The following is an 18625-nucleotide window of genomic DNA, read 5'->3' on the forward strand; positions in this document are numbered from 1 at the left end:
GGAGACACACTGACAGATAATTATACTATTATCAAGCTCTTTTTAACACTTTCAATGTGCCACTTTTACAGAGAGAGGAATACAGGGATAATGAGGATGAATTGCGTGTAGGTAATGGTTAATGATCAACATCCCTGATGCACAGTGCTAAAAACCTGCACTCAGGCTGCATATGGGGTAAACATCACTCTCCTCCTCATCATCATGCACTTGCTCGCCCTCTTGCTTTCCCACTTGGAAAAAAAAACAGGGGGGAGAAAAGCTCTCTGTGTTGCAGCAGGCGCTCATTCATCCAGCAGCTCCGCAGAGAGGAGAGGACAGGGGGAGCAAGAGCTCAGCTCACATGCAACATTTAACCTTATTGTTTTTTAAAGCAGCCACTTTAAGGAGCGCGCACTAAGGGAATTCCACACATGGGGATGGGGGGATCAACCTTCTGCATCCAATCTCTGGAAATATCTTTGAGCGCCTGGACACAATCAGAGTGAACTCCGCTTTGTCCGCGCCTCAGCTGCTGCAACTTACTTCTCCACGCCGGGAGAGAGCGCATGGATGCGCGGACTCAGGAGGATGAATCGTCTCCCGGAACAAAGTTGAGCGACGGGCGGATTTGAAGTTGAAGAAAGAAATCATCACGAGTTCATGAATTCAGTCGGATCGCTGAACGGGAGAGGTTTTATTCGCAGGGCGCGCAAGATCGGAAGAGTTCACGCATCCTTGAGAGCGCACCGTTTGGTTCTCATAGCCAAATCGGGTAAGTGTATTTGTGGTATAGAAAGCATAACATCATGCAATTAGTCTATATTTAAATGATTTACTTAAAAAAGAAATATCCACTCTGAACATTCCAAATTCTGCGCTACGCATTGCACTTTTACATCCTCCTTGGCACATGTCTCACTGGTGCATGTGTCCTCTTTCCAGTCCGGAGAGAATGAGGTGTCGCTGGGTGAAGCATGAGCTGTCAGAGGATCAGTCATAAGCGGCTGTCTCTGCTATGGGAGGGGGCGGCCCTCAGCCTGTGGCTCTGCTGCTGCTGGACCTCCGGGGCCGCCGCCAACGCCGCCGCTCCTGGAGCCGGAGCCGCAGCCCGTGCCGCTACCGCCGGACAAAGCGACGGCGCGTCACGCTCCCTGGGCTGGCTGCTGTCCGATAAAGGGCCTTTCCATCAGTCCCTGGAGTTCACGGAAGCTGCGGAGAGGTACCAGCAGGGCTTCAGCACCAGATACAAGATCTACAGGTGAGATGGATGTTATAGTTGTGTGATGTGTTTTTCAATCATTATTCTGTAGGCCTGTATTTAGTATGCTTCTCAGGAGTTGCAGGTTTCATCCAAACATGCCATTGGATAATTTCACTGATGAGCACTTTAAACCAGAGAGGAACTAATCAGTGAATGCAGCTTCTGTTGTGTTTGGATTGAAAAACGTGCCCTCACAGGTTTAACACCTGCACAGAACCAGTCAGAAGATAATGAGCTGAAATAACCATTGTAGCAAAGCCAAATTGCACCCTACGCCCCTGTCTTCACTGATCTGTCAGTGGAACTACATTTCCTCCCTTCCTTTCTCATTTTATAACTGTGTTACTGCTGGTGTCTCACTGTGACCCCTGCAGCTGGAGTTCATCCCATCGCTGTGTGTGGACAGTTGACATCCTTTCACTGATGATCTGCAGTGTCCCTGAACGGCACTTATCTGTCACTGTCTTTGTCTTTGTCTCTGCACATCTGTCGTAAGAGGCTTACAATGGTTTTCTTGCTTTCTTGCAAATACGAGGAGCACAGCATGCCGCTCTGTGCAGTCTTACATGTGAATCAGATGTTACACGTGTGTGTGACTTTGTCAGAAGTCAATGTGTGGTGTTATGTGTTGCTGCTCCTGCAGTCCAGTGAGATTTATCAATGCCTCAGGCCTGGGATTATGTTTCTTTCTCAGCTGGACATTGCCAAGAGTTAACCAAAGTGAAAAAATACTTCATTCTCCACATCTATAAATCAGTTGGTCCATTATCTCCTCTGAGGGATCTTTTAGGCTGTGGTGTTTATCTCCTACTGACACCTGCATCATTTTTTTCAATAGACCTGCTACATAAATGTCTCTACAGTCCCCTCTGACTGTAAGCTTCTTCTTTCCCAAAAACCTGTTCAATAATTAGTAAAAATCACCGGATGTGACAAAAAGCTTGGATGGTCGGATGCAGCCACCATCTGTATTGGCTGACATCTCATCTCTCGAGGGCGTCTTACCCTCCAGCAGTCGATCTTGCAACCTGTAAACTGCCTGCTCACATTTCTATCCCAGAGGCTGTTTTCAAGAAATATTGATCAAGAGTTTTAAGGATGAGCTTTTAGTTACTCCATCTGTCTTGTATAGATAACCAGGAAAATAATAAGCTGTAGACACACTGACGGCATTTATACCTAGAATTATGTCAAATATATTCTACAGTCCTCAGAGTGTCAGATGCTCCATATTTTTTTTTGCGCTCTTAAATAGCCCAGGGACCTACATTGCTATTCTACCCCTCTGACCTCTGTAATAGCTATAACACCACCACCAATATCACACAGCTATCAGTCATGCAACAGGATGTGATTAAACTGTCCATTTGCTCTTCATAACTGCTGATTTTACTTTTCTTCCGCCTCCAAGAGTTATTTGGATCAATATTGATTACTTACAGACAGTACACACAGTAAACCTTCATGTTTACGATACCCATGTACGTTCCTCCATTTGCCATCAGTGGCGAAATAGCTGTAAGCTAAACCCCAGGCTGGATCGACAGTGCCCATCTGTCCACCAGGGATGGACACTCAGCCTGTCCTCTCGTTATGATGATTGGCTGTAATGACACACTCCACACTGTTCCGGTTCCCCAATTATTTCTCTGTCGATCGTTTTTTCCTCATGGCAGTGATTTGATTGCCTCCCAGAAGTCGAGGGAAGTGCACAGAGCAGCAGGCAGCCCTGTGGGAGAGGTAGATATTAGCTAATGCTACGGAGGGAGGGAGGAACAGAGCGAGCTACTTTTGTAGCTCTCGAGTTGAGCGAGGCTTGTGTCCAAAGGGCACGAGATAACAAATAATGGCAGCTGATGATGTGGGCCTTTATTTTGGCTCAGCACCTTTCTGTAGCTGTGGGAGTCACTGCGTTGCATCTCAATATGCTCTGGTTCAAGCAGGTAATATTTATATAAAGCTGTGATAAACTGGTTGAAACAACAGTCGGCATAAAGGCTGAATCTAAGTCAGGGGTTCAGGGAGCTTCTGTGATTTCCAGAGGTCAAATGGAAAGACAATTTAAACGCGAGGATTATAATTTGGTTGACAATAAATAAGGGGGGAAATCATGAATGACTATGCTTGATGATGCAAATCTCTAGTATCATCAGAATACTCAATAACCTCTAGCTATGACAGGCTGTCAGCACGAGACCATTTCAACCACGAGTGAGTTTTGACTCAATAATAATCATATTGAAAGACGGTATATTTCAGTTACAAAGACAGTTTCAATTTTGGGAAATGGACTAATTGGCTCTCTTTGGTTGGATGAGAAGGTTGATAGGGAGAAACAGGACAGCACTGACTTACTTTACATGGACAGCAATATTACGACTATCAACGGTATTTTGAAACAATTTACATAAGATACTAATAGAATATTACATTCATATTTCTGTTTACATGTTGCAGAGCATAGTCTTATGTAGCAGTTGGTAAATACCATATCTCAATGTTGCAAAATGCTGTGAAAACTCCAGTAGGACTTTAAAATGAGATAAAGACATATACATTTCCACATAATGCTCAGAATACTCCACATGTCTTTATTTGATAATTGCTTATGAAGGCTATGACCTCATTCAGGTTAAGTTAATCAGAAATTGCTGTCTACATGGCATTGTTTTATTCAGACTGTTGGTGTTCATGCAAATGTGTCTAATGTTAACAAAGTCCATCAATCAGCCCACACACTAATGAATGAATGAATGGATGGATGAAGTGAATGCTTAGCTTACCAGCTGTTATCTGTATCTACATATTTAACTGACACAAGAGCAATATCCCTCATGTAACTTTCTGGAAGAAAGAAAACTTCCCACTGTGCGTCTTCCAGCATTCTCTCTACTGGTCTCATGATTACTCAATAAAGACAAAACGCTCAAAAAAATTATCTAGAACCTTTTTTCTGTTTTTCTTTCCAACTGAGTTGATAGAAAACTACACAACAGTCATAATGATACTAATTTTACAACATGATGGTCCATTGCATTTTCAGATCTTTTCTATTCTGGCAGGGGAAACAAATGAAATAGTGGGAAACTGCTTTCTGCTAGAAAAATTGTGGATTCAGCCTGAATAATTTTTTTTATCAGGCTGCTATTCCCGGAGGTGAATATCAGGGACGTGACCTCAGTTTTGAAATAAAGGTGACAGTACTACAAATGCAGCAAGAGAGAAATCAAACCTAAACATTTACAAACCATATATTACACATTTGTTAAACCCAGAGTTGTTGGACACCAATTATCCCATACAATATACTTATACCTAATTCCCAAGAGGAGTACACATTAACATCTACATAATAATACATAAATAACTAACCACAACCTGATTGACTTCAAGCCCACGCTAATCATGTACTCCCTGGGTATTTCAAAAAAGAGGGTTCTCGTATATATAAATATACGATGCATATTATTAGAGATCGTCAGGGGATTGAACAACACAGCTACATAAGTGTATGATCACGTGTTTGTGTGTGTGTGTGAGTGTGGTCAGTGTGTGCCTCACAGAAGTAAAACACATTCACCTACTCCTGTGTTTCCACCACACCTTGTTAGACAGCAGCGGGGGGGCCTTGTACACAGCCCTCAATTGAGCAAAATGATTATCTGCCTCACTTTTTGTGTGCTTGTGTCTTGGTGTGTTTGTGTGTGTGTTGCCAGGGAGTTTGGTCGATGGAAGGTCAACAGCCTGGCAGTGGAGAGGAGGGACAGTTTTGGTGGCAGTGGAGGTTTGGCTCTGCCCCTCGACCCTGACTTCATGCACTCCATCCGCCAGCTGGGGAGGCGGCCAACCCTCCAGGCCATTACAGAGAGTCTAATCAAGAAGTATGGTACCCACCTCCTCCTCTCCGCCACTCTGGGAGGTACAGTAAAGTACTCCGAGCTTCAAAGCGAACCTGATTCACACCGCTTCTAATGTGTTTTTTCTTTCCAGCGTGTGGTTCACCAATTTATCCGTCTGTTGATTTCTAAACAACAAAGCATGTAATAATTTTTTTCTGGATCAGTGTTTTTGGCTCATAAAAATCACTCTGGTTAAGTGGAAAAAAAATAAATTGGAAAAGGCGAAAAAAGATGGATTTAATGTTTTGCTTGGCTGTCAAAAAAGCAGGTTTCCTTAAAGGCAGCGTCGCTGCTGTTGTACAACGCTATCATTCATACACAATTGGCTCATCTTTTGTGTCTTTAATAAACCATGAAAGCAAAGTTTACTGTATGAGAACAACTGAAAGCGTGGGTCTGCTTTTTCATTGAAAACTGTTATGGTATCAATCCAGCATTATTTTGATGTATAGATTGTTTTGATCTCATTCCCACAAGTGGACAAAAATAATCATACAGTGTGGTTCTCGGCATCACAGAAAAAAAAAAAAAAAACTTATTTTTATGTTGCACCATTTTCAAAAATCTCTCAGGAAGAGATCCATCATAGAAAATAACAAATACAATCATTTTCTCAGACAGCAGACAAAACAAAACTAAAAACAAAGAAAGTTTTAATAATGCTGGAACAACCCTTGATCCCTTGCTGGTACAAGATGTTCCAACTTTGAGTTAGGTAGCTGATGTCTGAGTCAGAGTGGATGGCCCTGTTCTGATTTCCTCTCTGTAAGGACGTTATGACTCCTGAAAGTCAGAACCAAGGCTTGTTTATCTGTTACATTCTTTACAGTCGAGCCGGTATCGTCTATCTATACCTGACATTGATTGGTTTTGTAGACTGCCATGTGTTTGAATGGAGTAAATCAGTTAATTTGGTTGCCACTGTAATATCAACATAGCATCACTACCAGCATCACCAACTTCAGGCACAGCACTCGACACTAGTTCAAATTCACCAAACAAACATCCTCGTCATTAAAGCATTATATTGGAAGAGAAGACTGTGATTCACTTCCACTTCTTTTTCTCTTGGTATTGGTCAATGCTGTTTCAACTTCCTGCAGTTGGTTCAAAAGTCTGAAAAAAGAAAGAACCAGACTATGGATCAGTTTGATCCGATCCGAGACCACCTTCTTTGTTTGGACAAAATTTTGGTCCATTTGTCCGGATAGTGGTTCTTTCACTCCTGTTACTTTGGTTCAGACAAGGTAGGTATGAAACACCCTAAGGCCACTGTCACATCTACCTTGTTAAGTCTGGACGTTCTGACTTGTCTGTTTAGTGCGATCCAAAATAATAAGTGTCTTTTCTTGATAGTTCGGACTCTTGAACCAATTGCCAAAAGTTAAAAACATTAAACAATAGCAGAAGAAAATAAACAGCTTTCAGAATCCCCTCCAACGATACTGTTTTTTCTCTGCCCTTTATATGTATGTATATGTACTCCCCATGGAGGTGATGATGACAGGACGTGATGTGAAACCAAAACTAACCAGATCAAATGTAATTAATATAACAATGACATGAAGCTTGGTTCTGACTTTCAGCTGTGAAAGGTTTACCTGACCGGGACCTTTATCAGCAATGAAAACGAGACCTACTAATTCCAAAAGACTGAAAGTTATACTACCAATCAATGTTGCTTTCTTTTCGTATCCATGGTACCACAGATCACATCCCTTAATCACGTAAAATGCCTGAAGTACACAAATGAGTTCTCAAAGTGAGGGTTTTCTATTCAACTGAATATTTAATGTTAAATGTGTAAAAAACCTTGATGACTGTGTTGATTATACTAGTAATTTAATATTTATAATATTAGAAACTACTAGTCTACTTTCTTTTAATGTTTCACAATTGTAATTCAGATGAAAGTGATTAAGGGAACTCGATCGATGATCTTGAATAAGCTCCTGAGGAGTTTAATAGACGCAGAGACCTTGTTTGTGCCTTTTCCTCCAATCATGCAAACCATCAGTTTCTCCACAGCACTTAATCACTACTGTGCTTTTATATCTGATCTGAGAAGATACTAATGAAAGGTGATTAGTGCTGCTCTGTCAGAGCTAATAAAGCTCTCATTCCCTCTGCCCGACTGTCACCAGGGGAGGAGTCTTTGACTATATTCGTGGACAAGAGGAAGCTCAGCCAGGAGTCCTCGCCCTCCGTGGCCGAGATCAGTAGTAGCAGCAACAGGAACTCCAGCACTACGGTGACGGTGACCCTGGAAGCCCTTCACCAACTGGCTGCTTCCTACTTCACTGACAGAGAGAGCACCCTGCGCAGGCTGCACCACCTCCAGATCGCATCCACCGCCATCAGGGTACGTGGAAGTTAATACGGCAGCAGTCAGATGGGAGATTAACTCACTGTCTGAAAGCATTAGAGATGTTTCCCTGCAGTGTTGTGGTTTGTTAACCCCACGACATTTACACATGGGAATGGTAAGATACTAAGAATTCACATGGCCTGGTCTGGTTGTGGGTTTAGCTGAGGACACTGAACATGGATGAATGAATTTTTCAGTTGCCAGGGACAGAAAATAATTTTTGTCTCGATCAGTAAACAAATGCACTTATAAATCATTCACATTACCAGGGCACATCACTGGGCTAACTTTAGATAGAGCTGATGTTTGTAGTGTTTCTATTATTTTCTTTATGATTTAATATTTTGATATCATATCTTACTTTTTAAGTTAACCTATCATTGGTGAGGCTTACAACTAGGGGGAGAAATTGCATTTCTTGGGTAACTTGTGATATGAGACAATGTAAGTTATATGGTGCGCAGCAACAATAACATTGCAATACTGTGATTCAGCAATAATATATAGGGATACATTTTGATATCTGGCGAACAAAATACCCTTAAAGTGCAGGATTTGTGGATTAATCAGTTGTGTGTCATCTTAGTTTGTGCAAGATAGTGTTTAAAGTTGTATCGTTGTGCCTCTTCAGTCTTTAACAAACACACTGGAACTTGTCAATGTCTACATGTGCCATCATTCCAATGTTATATCTACTGTAACTAATTAACTAAATATCGATATTTGGTGGCAGCACACGGATAACTTTATGTCATGATGATATATTGCAGTATTGATATTTTGTCCCACCCCTATTTACTCATTTTTATTTTATAATAACAAGCCTTAATAACTTTGACAATATGCAAAAATGTGTATCTAGTTTGAACTATGGACTGAGATGAGTGCTGGAAGAAGTATTGACATAATTTCTAATACAGAAAAAAAAACGTAAATAGTTACATGTAAAAGTTTTATATTAAAAATTTAACATAAATGCAACAAGATGTAACAACTTAGCATAAGCTTACACATGGAGGACAAAACACTTTTTTTTATGTATCAGAAAAGTAACTAAGCATTTTGCAGAGTAACCTTAATCAGTGTCGGATCTATATTATTGAAGCAATAATTGACTATTATTGAGTCAATCCAAGCTGACTGGGTGAGAGGCGAAGTGCAGGCTGGATAGGTCGCCAGCGTATCGCAGAAAAAACAGTTAATGCCCACATTCACACCTACAGCCAATTTACAGTCTCAAATTAACTTAACCCCAAAATGTCCAATATTTTCTCTGAGCTGTAGCAGAATTAAAGTACATGTAGTATAATTAGAAAATACTTCAAAATAATCTTAAATGTACTTAGAGCAAACTTTTAATTCTAACACTCTGGTAGTTCAAGTTGAAGATAACGTGAACAAACAGATGGAGCTCAAGGAATTTATTTCCATAAGTTATTTCACCAGGTAGGATTAGGAACAAATGCTTGTTTACAGAATTGGCCCGACACCAAGAAATTCACCTGTTGTAGCTGCAGGGGAGAAACAATGCTGTCAAATGTGTCTCTGCTGTTTTTCTCTCCTCAACATGCAACACAGAAAAACTGGGAAGTAGAAGCTCATTTGATTTGTATCAGAATCTGTTTAATACATTATTTTTAATAGCAAGATGCTCAAACATGTCTTTGCTAACCATCCACTAACTGTTTCTGCCGCAGAAAAACAATATTAGAAGATAAGGGGTTTCATCTTTAAAGAGCAGAGGAGTGAAAGAAGGAGGCCGGAGCAGCAGTCCTGCATCCTGTATAGTTTGAAACACCAATCATCCATTTTATCATCTGAAGTGGCTATTAGAGTGTAAGCATTAATCAGCCCGAGGGGCAAATGTGGATTCTAAAGTCAGTAGTCGCTGATGAAGACAAGTTCCCCCCAAACTGAAAACGTGTTCCTCTGGTTATGCATCAGCCTGATGGATTAAATATATGAATTCCATTAATTTCCAGCCCACACTGACTTCAATACATTTGACACTTTGCAGTGTGCACAGTGTTCAGGCACAGCGACTATCAAAGTCAGAGACAGAGGTGGGAGTCGGGATGTCGGGGGTGGGGTGAATATTGCATTTTATGTTGGATGTAAAGCAGCACCTGCCGTACGCAGTCAGTCATTAACATCACATATGGTACTGGGGATTGGGTGAGAACCTGGATGGACTCGGAGTATACATTTTTGCAAATACTCAAGCTAGTTAATATTTCAAACTTTGACGTGGAGATTGATTGAATTTAGAAATCACATAAGCATGGAAGTGAATCAGTTTAAAGTTTCTTAGTTGGACTGAAGTTGATTTGTCCTGTCAAATCAGAGCCAATTATTCTGTCTGAGGAAAAAAGCGTTCTAATTGAGGACTTTTTCAATATTACTCCACAGTTACTTCACAGCATTCACAAATCATTTGAAGCATAAAAACACCTTTGTTTTGTTTTTCCGAGTCAAAACTAAGCTTGACATCAAAATTATTTAAAAAAAGGCACAAACACCAGACAATGTATTTATACTTGACTGTTTTCTTTCCACGTCCTCGCAGGTGACAGAAACCAGGACTGGGCCACTCGGATGCAGCAACTATGACAATTTGGACACAGTCAGCTCTGTGCTGGTTCACAGTCCAGAAAACAAGGTTCATCTACAAGGTATGAAAAATATGCTGCTTAAATCATAGGGATGACATCTTACTGAGTTTGTCTGTTCTCACAAAATCCAGATATTTAATTGTACCTGCACCAAATATTGGTTTCAAACGTGTCTAACCCTCACAATGAAAACAAAGAACGATAATTATTCCTTTAAGGTACACAGTATACTGGGATTTTTTCAAACTATTGTTAAAAATTCTCCTGCAAAGACCAATAGTATCAATGTTACTGTTCATATCTGAAAACTTTTCTGCCTTGATTTCACTTTCAGATCATTCTTTATTCTTGAAAACATAAATCCTTGGAAATGGGTTCGAAAAATATAGTTTCAATTTAACAAAGGAAAGTCATTTTTTAAGACTGTTGGCCACTGTGGATTTTACTCGAGCCTGACGTGATCTTGTATTTCACGGTCCACAGGGCTGCAGGTCATCCTACCCGGCTATTTACAGACCCGCTTCATTCAGGCGGCTCTCAGCTACATCGGCTGCAAATCAGAGGGTCGGTTTGTTTGCCGGAACAGTGACTGCTGGTGTGAGTGCAGCGTGGACTTTCCTCGGTGTAACTGTCCTCACTCTGACCTGGACACACTGCAGAACAACCTGCTGCGCATCAGAGACTCCTGGAGGCTGACCAACCAGGAGTTTGAGGAATCTGGTGAGTTAGACCCTCCGAAATTAAACTTTTATTTTGCATTCAAAAACACACAGACCACTGGCTTTTAAGATCTTCCTCAAAACAACTGAATTTTAGGATGCAGGTGATATTTAAATATAACTTTCTAAGCCTGCACGCCATCTTCGATCAGATGATAATCTTCAAGTTGGACAATTACCAGAATAATGATGAAGCAATAAAGAGCTTACGACAGAAGAAAGCTGAAGTCTTTAAAACAACAATAAAAAAATACTTTTCAATTATATCCTTGGCTGGTGACTAAATACTGTCTTGCTTCTACAAAACAAGCCCCCAAACTCTGGAATGACTTACCAGCTGAGGTCAGTCATGCTACATCAGTTATATATGATAAATACCTTTATTTTCCTTTTATATACCTTTACTGAAAAAAGCCATTAAGAGGTTGAAATTAAAAAACTGTTCTGAATGATTGAAATCTAGTTTTGGAACCTTGCATAATCTTTTGATGGGCAAAAAATAATAATAATAATAATCTCTACCAATGTTATTTAGTTTTCCTTCTTACAAACTGCAGCATTGTCTTTATAGAGTTTCTCCAAAGTGGCCTGATATTTATTCCATATGTTCCAGCTTTTAACTGCCTTCTTTAAACATTCTTAAAATAAAAGCTTGAAGTTCTGCATTCATTTAATGTTTACTACTATAAAATATAAATTAATTAATTAATATTATTATTCATATTTATATTAGTTGTAGTAGTAGTAGTACTTGTTGTTGTACTTGTAGCAGTAGCAGTATATTTAACAACAAATATTAACTTAAACATGGATGAATCAAACCACATGTTTGTTCTCGTTCTAAATTAATTCTTGGCCATCAGATTGAGGCAGCTGCCAGACACTGAATCAAGAGACCTGTCAGTCATTGTGTCAAATCAATGTTCCCCTCAAGGAGCTCAGGGCTGCAGTGTGTGACAGTACACAGATCTTTTATAGACATCCATCTGTTCCCATCCACCAAAGTTATAGGAGGACTCGTAAAGAAGTGTATTTAATGTCACAGTTCAACATTTGAGGAAATATACTCATTTCCCTTACTGCTAAGAGTTGGATGAGAAGAGTTGTACCACTTGTGTTTGTCTGCACGGTGAATGTCAAACATGTGATTTCTCGTTTGTTTCCTCGCAGAAGCAGAAGTGTAAAAATAGTCCAGCACATAAGCCACAACCCTCGACAGCTGCAGGTTTCCTTTTTACGATGCAGAGATATGAGTGGTATCAATCTTCTCATCCAACACCAGTCAAAAAATGACTTTTCCCCTAAAAATATAGCTAGCACTTTACATTAAGTCACTAAAATACAGTTATATGAATATTTAAATCTCTCAGATGACAAGAGCGACGTCTGCATGAATTTTATTAGAGCAAAAAAAGTAACAACACTTGTGCCTTTTCTGAGCCTCTACTGTAATGACCATGTTTAGTGTGTAATTGCAGTGAGTTTGAAGTAGGGCTGTGATTACCACACACATACTATATACTACATGGCAGAGTTGCTATAACGGGCATTTACCATAGACTGTATATTAAAACAGACATGTGGTTTGGAGCCAGAGTCATTTCACCTCGCTTTTGGAACATCAAATAACTAATTAAATACATGTGTCAGAATGATAAGAACTCCCTAAGATAAACAGAAACCACCTTTGAGATTTATTGAACGTGTAGCCTTTTATGACCCTTTACTGACATGAAGGAAGCAAGGTTTATGACCTATACTGCCACCAGCCACCAGGGGCGATTGAGGCACTTTGGCTTTACTTTAGTGGAGCAGCATGTCGTCCATCTTTATTGAAGGTCTACAACTATTATTGTAATATTTTGTTAAGATAAATTAATGTTTTAATGAAATACACATACAATAAAACTTCAGGTTTGTGTTTATTGGTGGATTTAAATTTTGAAAGCGTAAATAAGTTGGTAACAGAGTACACAGCTGTCATGTTTGCTCCTATGTGGACATACAGCTGAGGTAGAAGTGAGACGTGCCAAAGTTCCTCCATCTGAATTTGCCCTGGAACTTTTCTGAAAGACATTTTTGTTTGACACAAGTAATTACTGTTACTATAGCAACCCATCTTACTTTCACATTGCTGGAGGCAAGAATAGCAATTTAGCTTTCAGTGTCACTCACATGTAATTACAGACTACTCGCTTTTTGACGATGTACAGTGCCGTATGCTGACAACAGGTGGTGATTAACATACTGTACATCTTTTTAAGGAAACAAAATATGAAAGACGTCTGTTCTCTGACACGTTGATGAGATCAGTAATCTGCCCTGCGAAGAAAATCTAAATAACAACAACATGTTTTTAGGCAGGTTGCAGCTGTCTTCTCTTGAGCTGTTTGCTTTTCTGGGACAAACAATGAAAAGTTGATGCATTTTTTTTATTTTGGATATTGTTACCCAGCGGCTCATACCCACAAGCAGAGTTTACTTATTCATGTTCTTTTTTTTTCCTTCCAGAGGAGTTCCAAAGCTTTGTTGGGAAACTGCCAACCCATTACGCTGTAAACACATCTGCCGTGGAACACTTGTGGAGGACAGACGCCAGCCTGCTCCAGCGCTACAGGCAGCTGGAGACCAGGAGCAACCAGCTTTTCACCAAAGCTCGCCGCACCGCTAACAAGCTCTTCAGCCTCAGCAAGAGGTGCCGAAAGCAGCCCAAAATAGTCCTGCAGAGGCCGAGGTAAGATCCGAGACGAAAACAAGGGGGTGGAATATTTATACCACAGGCTGTTAACCCAAGGTGCTCCCCAAAACTTATAATTATGAAAATGATTTATGCGGCAGGCACTGGGTGAAAGCAGCGGTGGGAGACGGTACTTATTAGAAGGCTACTGAGGAAAAGTAGTTGGAAAAGTGCTGACGGGGGCGAACCTGCCTCTCTGTTCCCAAGACAAACAGGATCATGTTTGGCCAAACAGACACGTTTCACCGTCTTGAAACTGCATTGCAATCAATCCAGCGTCTCAAAAATCATATCCAGGAATATCAGCTGCAGTGGACATGACAGAGAAACTCTCAGCCTACAGTATATCTATTCATTTACTGTTATAGCCACTGTTTCAGCAGCACTCCCACCTGGACGCGTTATTTCTGCAGCATATCAGAGAGCGCTGTGGTCATAACTCCAGTCGGATTTATGCCTCTCTCATGAACACTCTATGTTGATAGCTATTTCTGGCAGGGAAATTAACTAAATGACACAATCCATCAGTGAGCTAGTCAGGCTGCAGACGCTGCCTCCTCAGTCTACATCGCCATTACACTTCTTTATCGCACCCTCTCTGCCTGTAGAAAATAAATTCAGTAATAGTGTGTGGTTTTCAGGTAAGTTGATTTATTATTTTTGGCGTGAAATAAATTATCTGTGTTTTGTTTTAATTATTTGCTTATTAATTTCCATATTCACATTAGGTTTTACTGTGCTGTACAGGTAAATTCAAAGTTTATTTAGATAGCATGTTTAAATGTATGGTGGCCATGACATCTCACACAAGCATTATCGGAATACACAAATTCAAAAGCCACAACATGAACGAACATCCACAGAGGAAGTGAGTTATGTTGACCATAATACTGCAGAAAATGCTATATGATATGAAAACAATATATTAAAAAGGGTTTAAATACAAAAGCAATAAAACATTGATCATCATCAATCAAGGTCTCAAACTCAACTGGAATTGAAAGCCAGTGAGAAGAATTTGGAGCAGTTGAGATAGAACAAGTAAACTGTTCCATAGATTAGATGCAGCCACTGCAAAGGCCTGGTCCCCTCTGTTTTTTTAAGCCTATAGTTCTCAGGACATCCAGATGCATCAGGTTGGTCGACCTCAGTGTTCAGAAGTCGTGCCAACCCATTTTAAAACAAGCCATAACATCTTTAAATCAATCCTGAATTTGTCAGGAAGAGAAAGACATTAAAACGACGTGTGGGTGTGATGTGTGTGTGTGTGTGTGTGTGTGTGTGTGTGTGTGTGTGTGTGTGTGTGTGAGTGAGTGTGTCTCATAGCTTCCCGTCTGCACCACAGAAGGGGGGTTCAATAGATTAAAATATTCATTTTGATCTGATTTCGCTGCTGTGATTCCACCTGAGTCTGAATTTGTCTCTGATTGTTTTTGCTGCACATAAATCCAAAACAGTTTTTAGTGAAAGACAGAATTAATCTTCGGCAAAAACATTTCCATCCCTACACAATGACAGAAATATGACACAACAGAGTGCTTTAAACTTAAAGTGTGTAACACAGCTGTTGTCTCTCCTTTAGGCCTCTGTACTTCTGGTTGCGGTATGCCCTTTCCATTTTATACTGCAGTGAGAACAACCAGGTCGGAGTTTACAGTGACGAAAGCCGCAGCTGCTCCTGCCCCTACAACCATCCACCTTGTCAGGGCCTCATCCCTTGCTCCGTGGGCGACAGTGTCCGCTGTGCCTCCTGCTCCACAGATAACCGGACACGATGCTCAAGCTGCAACCCCGGCTTTACACTGACCCAGGGAGCCTGTCGGCCTGCCGTGCCCGATCCGACGGACCCCTACCTCGGCATGGAGAGTGATCGAGACCTGCAGGATCTAGAGCTGCGCTACCTGCTGCAGCGACGCGACCCGCGCATCTCTCTGCATGCTGTATTTGTGAGCAATGACCTACGCATAAACACATGGTTTGACCCGTCCTGGAGGAAAAGAATGCTGCTCACCCTCAAGAGCAACCGTGTGAAGTCAAATCGTGTTCATATTCTCCTTGGAGTCTCCCTCCAGTTTTGCCTCACCAGGAACAGCACTCTGGAGCCAGCTCTGTCCCTGTTTGTGAATCCATTTGGGGGCAGCCATTCAGAGAGTTGGACGATGCCGATTGGTCAGCACGGATACCCAGACTGGGAGCGGACCAAGATGGATATCCCTTTGGACTGCTATAATTGGACATTGACTCTTGGAAACAGATGGAAGAGCTTTTTTGAGACAGTTCATTTCTACCTGAGGAGCCGTATGAGGGACTCTGTGGGAGTGACAGGAGGGAACAAAACCACAACGGCGTACTTTGAGCCTCAGGACGAGACGGAGCCGTCCAGCAACATCGGCTACATGAAAGTGAACAGCATGCAGCTGTTCGGATACAGTGTGCACTTTGACCCGGAGGCAATCCAAGACCTGATTCTGCAGATAGACTACCCATACACTCAGGGATCGCAGGACTCGGCCCTGCTGCAGCTGGTGGAGCTGCGCTACAGGGTTAACCGGCTCTCGCCTCCGGGGGCACCCCATGCGGATCTGTTCGCTTGTCTCCTCCGCCACAGGCTCAAATTGTCCAGCGCAGATGTGGCCAGGATACTCACTGCCCTGCAAACTTTCAGTGCCAGACAACCAAACTACGTAGAGTACGAGGCAAATAAACTGTGTAGTTAATGGCCACTATTTGATGTTTTGTACCATTTCCTTGCCACAGACAGGCGTGTATCCTTTGTCAGCTGGATCCATATGTGTCAAGTGTGTGGTATGTTGTTCAAGGCATTGTTGTACATATACAATGTGCAATTAAATTTGATGTTTTTATAAATTCATTGCAGTTTTATGGATTAAAACTACATTTAATATTCATTGCTATACAAGCAATAATCAAGTTTAAGTCTGGGAGAAAACACCCTCAGTTATTATTTATAAAGCATTTAACACTGTGTTTATAATAAGAAATTGATTGAGATTGTCTGGGCCTTAAATATTGTTATGCTACATTTTTATCATACAATCCAACACAAAAGTCTGACATGCATGAAAAAATCTGCATAGCCTTCCTAGTTTGTCTCCCACTTTCACCGTTGATCTCACTGGAGATGCTTAGTGGTGTGTGCTGTGTTGTTTTTGCCCATCTGGAGCCTCAGAACACAAGGTCTCCATTCTCCGATGAGGGAACAGCCTTGGCAGAGATTACTAAGTATATAGTGAAAGAGAAGGGAGGGTCGGGAGCAGCCCTCCTCTGTTTCTTTGCCGTCTCCATCCGCCATTCACAGTTACTGTGATAGATGAGCTGGGGAACCGCAGAGACATGCCCAGCATCACACAACAGTAAGTGAGGTACCGGGGACAAGGATAGTTCTCTTGCCCAACGCCAGAGCGAGTTGGACCCTCACAAGAGTGACTGACTAAAAAGGGAAATCGGCTTTAATCCCCTGAGGGTTGTCAACAGTGGAGCCGCAGGGTAGCAGCTTGGTATGGCTTTGATTAGACTAGCATCTAAAGAGGCTGTAGCAAAGGCGTAGCTTCATCAAGATTCATCAGACATGTTTCTCATGAGATTAAAGCCAGACACAATTTGCTCTGATGCTATCGTTCAGAACTAATGTGAAGGTTGTGGATTTTGATTGTGGGATGAGGTGCTGAGCGTACCACTAACACTACTCACTTAACTGTATGGTGCATCATGGTGCAGTGTTACAGTAAAATCAGTTTAATGAGTTCTTGTGGCACATCAGCAAACTTTGAAGTTGAGCTTAAGGCATTGATTTCTAAACAAATTTTAGCATCAAACATTGAATTATTATACTGACTGATTTTAAGGCACAGTTGTGTTGTCTCCAGGCTGTTAAATGTCTTTTACTGAGCTATCAGACATCACAAGAGCACAGCATCGGCCAGTTTAATCATATCATGCAATCAACCTATAAATTTTATATTTACATCCTTTTTTTGGTTTTACTAGTAATTTACTTTAAAGCAGTTTGCATGCTGTATGTATAGTAAATGCAGCAGTAACATTTCATATGCCACAATCTACCAATTTGAGCTGTGCGTTTTAATTGACTGCAGGAAGAATGTGTGAAAAAGGTAGGTAATCTGGACCGTGTCCCAGTAAAGGGTTAATTCCTGTGGTTTAAACAGTGAGCATCTGGTGGGATTTAAAAAATCTTTTTAACAAGCAAATATTCTGCATCTGGGTGTGAAAATGCAGCTCAGTGTTGTTGGAAACAGTCCAGTGTACCTCAGGGGTGAGTCTGGGGGAGAGACAAAAAGAAAGAGTTTGCTGTTCTGAGTAGCTCTGGTTTAGTAGGCAGGTTTGGGATTGGGGACATTCACCTTCTTCTTCTCTTGCCCAATTTGAAATAAAATGAAATATAATTTTCTTGTTTTGAAACGGGTCTCCTAGTCCCAAAATAATAAATAATATGCAGAGCCACAAAGTTCACAGCTTTGGAAATGCAACTTACAATAGCATGCATTACTCTGTTACCCTGGGAATAAGTTCAACCAGTGCAGGTTTGAATGCTAAGTGAAGGGGCGAAAGAAAGACCAGAGGTTTTTCTGCCACACATGTAGTACCAGCAGAAACAAATCCTCAAGTGGCTGCATCCATAGTGGTTCACTAGAAATGTTAAAGGAGAGGCAGGCTGTGACCGAGAAGTGTGCCCCCCACTGGATTACCTGGGTGCAGACAGATTAAGGGGAAAAGTAAAGGGAGATCTTTACTTAAGTCAGGTTGAGAACCCCTGAAGCTGGTTTTGGCCAATCTGCCACCGCCTGGATCTTTCCAGGATCAGTTTTCTTTTATCCACATGATGTAACCCAATAAACGGAGCTCAATTTTCTCTGCTTTTGCAAAAAGGTTATTCCTCAGCATCCTTTGACATACGTGACAAATATGGTGGGAGTTCCTTGAGTTTATGAGAAAGGATGAGGATGTCATTAAGGGAAGCAAATGGATAAGATGCTCTCTGAGGGCATTGTGTGACCAGAGCCAGCAA

The 18625-nt window shown here is 41.3% G+C and overlaps 1 protein-coding gene across 1 annotated transcript; it reads left to right on the top strand.

The window, feature by feature from the left end:
* Positions 1 to 235: 235 nt before the first annotated feature.
* Positions 236 to 16485, top strand: LOC109641483 (BMP/retinoic acid-inducible neural-specific protein 3-like). Its single transcript, XM_020105963.2, has 8 exons — positions 236 to 754; positions 925 to 1240; positions 4960 to 5162; positions 7287 to 7504; positions 10077 to 10182; positions 10606 to 10842; positions 13353 to 13575; positions 15161 to 16485. Exons 2-8 carry the CDS (start codon positions 957 to 959, stop codon positions 16293 to 16295), a joined length of 2406 nt encoding a protein of 801 aa, XP_019961522.1. The 5' UTR covers positions 236 to 754; positions 925 to 956; the 3' UTR covers positions 16296 to 16485.
* Positions 16486 to 18625: the final 2140 nt, after the last annotated feature.

Source organism: Paralichthys olivaceus, chromosome 16 (assembly GCF_024713975.1).
Source record: "Paralichthys olivaceus isolate ysfri-2021 chromosome 16, ASM2471397v2, whole genome shotgun sequence".
Lineage (NCBI taxonomy): Eukaryota > Metazoa > Chordata > Actinopteri > Pleuronectiformes > Paralichthyidae > Paralichthys > Paralichthys olivaceus.

Bases quoted from the DNA above. Each gene is read 5' to 3' on its own strand.
- LOC109641483 (XM_020105963.2), top strand. From the start codon at position 957: ATGAGCTGTCAGAGGATCAGTCATAAGCGGCTGTCTCTGCTATGGGAG. The intron at 7,505-10,076 runs GTACGTGGAAGT...ACGTCCTCGCAG, and splicing joins TCGCATCCACCGCCATCAGG to GTGACAGAAACCAGGACTGG. The intron at 10,183-10,605 runs GTATGAAAAATA...CACGGTCCACAG, and splicing joins AAACAAGGTTCATCTACAAG to GGCTGCAGGTCATCCTACCC.